The 9,024-nt window shown below is 38.1% G+C and overlaps 2 protein-coding genes across 2 annotated transcripts in view; both read right to left on the reverse strand.

The window, feature by feature from the left end:
• Positions 1–3,008: 3,008 nt before the first annotated feature.
• On the reverse strand, positions 3,009–5,920 carry LOC106964605 (thiosulfate sulfurtransferase-like). Its single transcript, XM_015060228.1, has 2 exons — positions 5,202–5,920; positions 3,009–4,604 (listed from the first exon to the last, which is right to left on the reverse strand). Exons 1-2 carry the CDS (start codon positions 5,785–5,787, stop codon positions 4,306–4,308), a joined length of 885 nt encoding a protein of 294 aa, XP_014915714.1. The 5' UTR covers positions 5,788–5,920; the 3' UTR covers positions 3,009–4,305.
• Positions 5,921–7,453: 1,533 nt separating this feature from the next.
• The window catches only part of LOC106964598 (3-mercaptopyruvate sulfurtransferase-like), a 6,284-nt gene continuing 4,713 nt past the window's right edge, over positions 7,454–9,024 (reverse strand). The window contains exons 2-3 of the mRNA XM_015060215.1: positions 8,920–9,022; positions 7,454–8,242 (exon numbers count right to left, since the gene is read on the reverse strand). Of these exons, the coding sequence (XP_014915701.1) occupies positions 7,950–8,242; positions 8,920–9,022 (396 nt within the window). The 3' untranslated portion in view covers positions 7,454–7,949. The remainder of the gene's footprint in view (positions 8,243–8,919; positions 9,023–9,024) is intronic.

A 9,024-nucleotide genomic window follows, 5' to 3' on the forward strand; every position in this document is an offset into this window, starting at 1 on the left:
AGGTTTGGGGAGGCCTTTTATCTATAAAAAACCCATTTTTTTCATTTTTTTTTTTTTTTTTTGCACAAAATCATCCTTAGATAATCAGATTTTAGTCTGGTCAGTTCTGCCTATTTTGAGGTCCTGGTTTAGGGCGTCTTCTCACTTTAAATCCAAATAAGCTGCTGCGGGTCATGCCCTACAAACTCAGTATTTACACTCGCATGTGAAAATGGCTGCAAACATTTGTGTCGTTATACAACCGTACATCTCTGAAAAGCAGAAGTAGAGCCTCCTGCAAAACCAACAGGAATGCACCAAGTGGTTTCTGGATGTTTAGCCCACAGCACTTGTCTTTTCCAGCAGCTGTTGTACAAATCATACAGTGGTTAAACCTACTGACCAAATGTCCTGGAGCTCAGCTTGGGTTGCTAGGTAACAGGTTGAGCTTTTCTGGGGTTGCTGGGTGAGGGGGTAGTGTCCGCTGATTTGTGACGTTACAATCGGGAGGTTTTTTTTAAAAGGCTTGTTTTCCAGACACCAAAAAACATTAAGTTATTGCCAAAAAACAGCTGAGTGTTTCTTGTTTTGTTTTTTAAGCACTTTGGTTGTTTTTAGGAGGAGTAGAAACCCAAATTGAAGTACAAAAACTTGCAAAATGTGAATTTTGTATAATAGGTCCACTTTAAATGCAGCTACACAAGAGCAGGGAAGCACTGTGTGCTGTGGATGTATGTAGCCTAGAGCTATTCTCCATTTTGTCATTGCAGTTACAAACCTGATGGGGTTTTAATGATAGACCAACACATATTTTGTGGCATAGCATGTTCGTGGTGAGGTGGAGTGATAAGTTTGGAGGCTAAAAGTCTAACTTTAGTCTTATATACTTATTTAACTGGTGGCAAAGTGCAAACAGAAAATCTATCTCTCTTCCATAAAAGGCCAGATTTGAGGAGTGCCACTATTTGTCCTGTCAACAGAAATGCATGTCATGTTTTTCACATTCTTACTTGTAAAAATAAAAAAATAAATAAAAGCATGCATACTTGACATCCCAGTGCACATCACTGGTGTTTATCCATCACATGAAATCCCAACAAAAATGTGTGGTAGCAACAGTGGTCTGCATTGCAAAAACACAAAATCTTACCAGATAATTTTGGTCTGTTTGCCAGTGCAAATACCTTAGTACACTTGAAATAAGGCGATACTTTTCAGCAAGAAATACGAGCTTGTTTTAAGCCAATAATTTCTTAATATTGATGAAGTACTTGTTCCAGTGGCAGATCATTTCACTTAAAAGATGGGAAAAATTAATTGCTAAAAGTTAAATAATCTGCCAATGGAACTAGTATTTTTTTCCATCAATATTATTGATTCAAAACAAGACCCTATATCTTGCCGATAAGTTCTTTGCAAGTTTTTACTGACTTATTTCAAGTGAACGAAGATATTTGCACTAGAAACTAGACCAAAATTGCTTGGTAAGATTTTGTGTTTTTGCAGTGTGAACACTTTGCTATACAGCGCATGTAAAGAACTGACGGAAATAAATGTGGGAAAACTTTGTCTTAAATATCACCGTACCCCTTTCTTTCCAGGGATGGCACACTCCCAGTTCATTAGATTCATGGTTCCATCTGGATTCTTAGTGGGCACAGCAACAAAACCCTGTTGGTTTAGAGAAAACAAGTCCTAAATGTGATTTTTAAATTTTTTTTTATTAGAAGACATCGCCATGTAGAGACGGCATTTTAGGATAAAAGCGTGCTGTTTACGCTGCTGCTTACAAATGGGTGGTCTTTCCTCCAGGCTTTGCGCTCCTGGGACAGCCTGCTGAGAGCAATGCCAGACATGATTGCTCATCAACGCCACCTGGTGGAAGAATCGAAACACAACATTACTGTCCATTTCCACGAAAAAGCGACAAAATTAAGCGACACAAACTCGCTTAATTTTGAATTGTAAGAACTAAAATTTGTTAACAAGACAGTATAAATAAACATAAACGAGCTGCCATCTTCCTTACTCGTCACAGAACCGAAACTACAATGTCCGCTAGCGGCACACAACAAACAACAGAGTTTTTATTTTATCACATCATTTCAATAAACTTACGTCTTATTTTTCTTTATGAGGGAATATAACTGAAGATCTTAGGCTGGTTGGTAGGAGCAGTTTGTTTGCTAAAGTGATGCTAACGTTAGCTCCGTAATAACAGAAACGGAAAGATAAACAACACAACGCCTAAAAACGCACCAACGGCGCAACTTAGAGCACAAAAAGCCGAGCCGAATAAAACTTCTCTTTTAATAACAAAACTCTGATAGCTTATATAACACCTAGTGACAAAAGTATGGGCTATTTTTTAAGAATAGTTAAAACAAAGTAGCGCTAAAACCCGTTTTAACAGCTAGCCTTCAGCAAGAAAGGACCCCAATTTGTTTATTTCGTAAGGACCTTCAGGCAGCGATTAGGACACACGGTCCGCCATCTTTTTTGTAGTTCTTTTTTTTTTCTTTTGCACTCTGTTGAAATATAAAATATAGAATTTACAATGTGACAAATACCGTTTCTACAATCCTCCCAAAACTTATTTTTTGTAAAAAGAAAAAAAAAGCAAAACTATTCCCATCTCTTTTGAAAAGATTAAGTGTGGCAAGAGTTTATAACTGAAAATGTCTGTGATCAATCAAGTCTACATTTCTGTTATGTCCATAAAAAGTAAAATATTTTAAAGATCTATAACCATAACACCCTTACCGGATGAGCCTAAGAAATATAATATTAGCCTCTTGTGTTACTTCCTGTATCAATAGACATACAAGGATGTATTTCTGGAAAGAAAGAATTTGCAGCTCCGCAGAGGAACATCATGTGGTGTGAATGTGGGTCTGAATGAGAAGGTTTCAAAAATAACAGGTCCTGGGAATGGGAACAGACAAGTTTCCCTGGTGATATTTTGAATTATGCTGTGGGATCAGCTTCTTGAACAGTTTCTGAATAAAATAAAAGATAAAAAAGAGATTTAAATACATTTATAAAAATTTATTCTTATTAACAATACATTACATAAAAAGTAGAGTTACACTTCAATAGCTTTGAGCTACAAAAACATTCTGCAGCAGAGTACTTAAAAATCAGCTTATCTGAATATAATCAAGCTTTTCTTAAGTCCTCCATGATTCCTACTTATTCTGATCTGCTTACATTCATTCCAGCAGAACACAGGACCACATCAATGGTGGCTGCAGAGAACAATTTCACACATTATTTCACATTACTTTGAGAGAAGCATTATAATTGTTAGAAAACTTTAAAAAATAAATACTTAATGGTGAGGTAAATTGTACAAGTTTAAGGCACTGAGTGGCTCTTGACACAGCAGCATTAGTTGTGAATTAAGACTTTAAACACTGATGGATGGGAAAGCCTGCGTTATTTTGTTCGACGTTCCTCATAGAAATACCTGTATATAATTTTCAGTTTACATGTTGAAACCAGATATTTACGTACACCGTGTAGGACGGTAACTTTTTACAACTTTCCTGTTTAAAGTCAGCCGGAATTACCCAAATTATTTAGTCTTGTCAAATTCCAGACTAATACTTTCTCCAAATGTAAAAAACAAACAAACAAAGAAAAAAGAAAAAAAAAAAACAGAGTGACGTATCTTTATACCATTTGGTAAAGCCGAAGTATGGAAGTGGGAGAATCACGTTGCAGGATAGATTAGTCCACTTTGCTGAGCAGAAAAAATGATGTGGAAAATCAAAGGTCATATTTCAGAGAATTAGTTAGGAAGCTAAAGATTACACAAAAAAAAAAAGAAGATTTTTTCTAATTTAAAACAACCGTAAGCAAACGGCCGGTTCCAAAGTGGGTTGCGTACAACAAAGTCGGTGTTTTGCCGTGGACCATCACGTTGCTCTCATATCAGTATCATAGAAAATTTCTGAGCAGAGAGCAGAAGGTGTGTCATTCTGAAACAAGCAACACATTTCACTCTAAATCATAATCTAAAAGGCAATTCCACTAAATACAAAGCAAATGTGTGAATACCCAGAAAAAATGTATGACATGACTGACATAAAACAGGCAAAGTTTAGTCTGATTTTGTGTCAGACAGTGAGAAAAAAAAGATATGCATGTTCCTATGCAGCCCATATAAATATCTTGTTTCAACTGTAGTCTTGAGGAACTCAGTGATTCATTCACATTCATTAAACATTCAGTCATCATTCTATCATTCATGTAGATATTAGATTAGAAAATGAACTGTAGATTGGAACCTTTAACAGTTTCCACTGAAAGTGCTCAACCAGATCAGACCTTCTTTCCCTCCCCCTCTGAGACGATGAGCTCTGGAGGAGCCCTTTTGAAAAACTCCATCCAGGATCCGTCGTAAAGACCAACCCTAGAGTAGCCAAGCCGGTGAGCAGCCAGAATCACGTGACACGCTGTGATTCCCAAACTGCAGGAAGCCCAGAGCGGCTTCTCCAGGTCCACCCCGGCCTGCTGGAAGACTTTGGCCAGCTCCTCGGTGCTGTGATATTTTCCAGAGGAATCCAGGAGAGATGTGAAGGGGACGCTGATCGCCCCTGGGAAATGCCCCGGGAGGACGTCTGAAAAAAGAAGGCAGGAGGGGGTGGGGATTTTTATTTATTATGATTTTTCAGTAATAGTGTTGTTTTCATGCATATATTTTATTCTTACTTAAAACGTTTGTCTTTATCTGCCTATATGGATGTACTACCACCAGGGGTTATTTCTGATATTATGGAGGTATTTATGCAGGTATGGAGCAGGTATCCTGCAACAAACTTTTTCAAGATCATATTCAGATTACTGCAGATCATCTTTCAGCTTAACTAAAAAGAAGAGACATAAAATTATTCACATCTTTTGCATAATGTTTCAGGCGAAAATTCTAATTTTATGTGGTAGAGCAAAACAAAGTGTTGTAGTTTTATAACTTTACCCATCTAAGAAGTTACATTTTTGAACTGTGTTGTAATACAGTTGAAGTTTAATTGAATTTAATAGAGAGCATTTCTTTTAGTTTTCAAGTTTTGTGTTTATTTCTGGACTTCTAGACCACTGTAGCATATGCTTGGAGTGAAACCTTTCCATTTTAGCTCTGGCTTTAATGTTTATGGTCGTTTTCCTGCTGAAAGATAAACACCCATCCAACTCTAAAGCGTGATAAATACACTCCTCACCTTGTTTGGCTTCTGGTTCGGTACCCCGGAACCTGCCAGCAGACCTGGAGTCCACCACCTGGACCTTCTTGGTCTTGATGTTCTCCAGCACATCTTCATAGCTCTTCACCCAGGACTGGTTCAGGCTCGCCTTGAAGTCTGTCTTCTCCGGCTTGGTGTAGTCGGAGGCCACCGGGTGACCGTCAGCCACCCAGTTTTTGAAGCCTCCGTCCAACACCGACACCGAGCTGTGTCCGAACACCCGGAACATCCACCACACTCTAGGGGCGCTTAACGAGCCGAAGTCGCTGGTGTCGTAGACGACGACGTGGGTGTCGTTCCCGATGCCGAGGTCACTGACATACCGGGAGAAGTCGCTGGCGGTCGGCAGCATATTGTCATACTTTGAGCTCTTGTCGCAACATTCGTTTAAGTCGAAAAACGACGCTCCTGGTATGTGTTTCTGACTGATCTCGTGTCTGTGGTTCCAATTGCTTCTCGGCACGTAAGTTCCATCCAGAACACGAAGTTTTGGGCCGACGAGTTTAGTTTTGGCAGCGTTAGCCAGCCACTGAGCGGATACCACAGCGCGAATCTGAGCGACCATGATAGGAGGCTGAATAAAATATTTCAACGTAAACTAACTGACATCAAAATGGAAAACGTAACGGTATACGTCTGTTATCTCAGATGTTATTATGGGTTATCTGTCACGCTCTGGAAATCAGTTATCGTTTATTACTGTCTGGTGCATTTCTGACCAAAGAAAATTACCAGCGCCCCCTACAGCAAGGATGTCCAAACGTTTTGCCATGTCTGTCAAAATTATCAAATTAAACCCCCTAAAGCCACAAAAAAAAAAAAAAATAAAAATAAAAATATTTTTATGCAATACTTTTATTTCCACTCCTCTTTGTACTTTTATATTGTGAGCACTTGAAAACCTGTCAAATTCCTTGTTTGTGCTCACAGTCTTGGCCAACAAAGCTGGTCTACATCTAATAAACAAAACAATCAATGTTTTAATAAAACAAACCAAGGTCGTCTTATATTTAGACCAATCAGATTCCTAAATAACTCTGATCCAATCAATAAAAAGGGTTTTATTCAAAATGACATAGGCTTTTTAAACAAAGACATTTTCCTATTTTTGGATGTTGATTGCTCTCTACATACTGTTTTTTTTCCAAGATTAATTGGATATTGGTCAAAATTTGTTATTAACTTAAAAAAATATTCTTTATCAAGCCATAGTGACATCCCTGCAGCACAACCACCATTTTTAACGTAGGGATGCTGAAGTCTGGGTGCAATGTCTGTTTCCTGCCACAGCAAAAACAAACAAAAAACATTTTAGTATCATCTGTCCACAGCATCTATTTCCACATTTCCCCTGCACAGCATGTGCTAAACCAAATGCAAAAGCTGTTGCTTTTCTTCTGGTCACTCTTCCATAAAAATTAACTTTATAGCTGTTCCCCATGTTATAAACTTTTCAGGAATTCAGTGAAAAGCTATATTTATAAAGAGATTAAATTACCCACAGATTAACTATTTGCTACCACAAACATCCAAATTAGATTGAAGGTTGTGATTCTAACGTGCTCACAACAGAATATATTGCTATAAAGTCAGATGAAGTTCAGCAGAAATATGAATGTGTGATCATCAATTTTGATCACACATTAATCAAAATTCACATATCAATTCTGACTCTGTTGAGTCCTTAAATAGAGCAAATTAATATCCAAACCTTTTGAGGTAGAAAAAAAAAATACAATGTTGGATCTTGCTTTTTAAAACGGGCTTAAAATGTGAAATATTCAGCTACAAATGACATCACTGCAAAGACAGTTTGAGCTTTAAGACGCTGCCGGAGGAATCTAATAAATGTCAGATAAACATGTTTCTCTTAGCTCATTCGTTGATGTACAAATAATTATATCTGGGAAGAATGAATCTGCAGCTCGCTAGAGGAGCATCATGTGATAGGAAATGGAATTTGAATTAAAAAAAAAAAAGTTCTAAACAAAACGGATCATGTGAATGGAAAGAGCCTCATTTTATTGGACAATAAATGATGCTGTGGGATTTGTACAGATGGCATGAAGCCATAATCAGCCGCCTCTTTGCTCACGTTTGTCTGCGTTTTAATTGGTCGGACGTTTAATGTATCATTTTCACTGTGCAGTCATGTTCAACTACAAAAGTGAGCAGCTTATACCTTTTTAAAAATGTACTAAAGGCAGTTATTTGAAGAAAATCACAAACAATAAAATGTGGCAATTCCTTTAATGCTATGATCTACAATTGAAATGCATTGAGTTCTGCAACATTTACCAGTTTGCATAATTTCTCACTGAATCATTACATTAACAGCAGTATAACAACAGACTGTAGCACCATAAGATGCATGCAGATTTAAGGCACTTTGGCAGTTCAGTTTTCACATTATTGAGCAGTGATACATATTGAAACACATTATTTAACATGTAATATGAATCATTTTCTTTAATTTTATATTAAATCACAAAATAAAAACTAGATTACATTTGCATAGCACAGTGTGAGATTCTCTGAAATGATTTCTTCTACAACTCTTAAAATCTGCGTCTCTCTTTAAGTGAAGTTAGTCATGATTCATCAAAGCCTTTCATGTGCTCATCCCAGCACAAACCTCCCAATACAAGGTGAGTATTTTAAGCTTCTCCACAGCAAAATGTTGCTCCCATCCTCAAAGAGTGACCTGTTCTCGATTGCACCTGGCTATCACTCCTTCTTTCCCTCTGAGACGATGAGCTCTGGAGGAGCCCTTTTGAAAAATTCTCCCCAGGACCCGTCGTAAAGACCAACCCCAGAATAGCCAAGCCGGTGGGCAGCCAGGATCACGTGACACGCTGTGACTCCAGAACCGCAGGAGGCCCAGAGCGGCTTCTCCAGGTCCACCCCGGCCTCCTGGAAGAGCCTGGTCAGATTCTCAGGGCTGTGGTGCTTTCCAGAGGAATCCAGGAAAGACGTGAAGGGGATGTTAATGGTTTCGGGGAAATGCCCAGGGAGGATATCTGAGCAGGGAAGACAGAGAAGTGGGAAAACGTTTCCCCAGTAAATGGTATTATTCACAAAAAGGCACCAAATGCAAAAATGTTGGCATTATCGCTTTTAAAAATACAATTAAACAAACCCTGTAATACCATTCCAGCCTGGGCTGCATTGCAAATTTATCATTATTGTAGAATTTACAATATCCCAAAGATCTGCTGGGACTACATTAATATTAGACTTTTACAAATATGCAAGACAGGCTTATTGCTTTGAATAAAACCATACTGTTGGGATTTTAATCATTTAGAAGCTTTTGTTCCAGTAAACGGATATGTTCTCATGATCTGGGGTTTATGTTTCAATGAACACAAACATATATTTAACCCAAGTCTTAGGTCATAGCAACATTAACGAAAGTTATTGTATAATGTGCACGCATGTTCATATATGATAGTTAGAGCAGTCAAATGTCTGCTAAAGCTTATCTTTCTCCTTGGTTTTCCACTTAAGTAATTCAAATTTATGGCTTTTGTGACATGTAAAATATTTACATTATCTATATCATCTCCTTTTCTGTCTAAAATGTAAAAGAGTTGGGCTTTGAGAGTTTGAAATGACCTTGAGCTTGACCTGTGTCCTGTAGTCTTTAACGAGCAGCCTGTTCACTGGCATTTATGGAAAGTTTTGTTTTGCTAACCTTCTCTGGGTTCTGGTTCGGTACCCCGGAACCTGCCAGCAGACCTGGAGTCCACCACCTGGACCTTCTTGGTCTTGATGTTCTCCAGCACATCTTCATAGCTCT

Source organism: Poecilia latipinna, unplaced genomic scaffold (genome assembly GCF_001443285.1).
Source record: "Poecilia latipinna isolate Pla-1442-1.1 unplaced genomic scaffold, P_latipinna-1.0 Scaffold1694, whole genome shotgun sequence".
NCBI classification, from domain to species: Eukaryota; Metazoa; Chordata; class Actinopteri; order Cyprinodontiformes; family Poeciliidae; genus Poecilia; species Poecilia latipinna.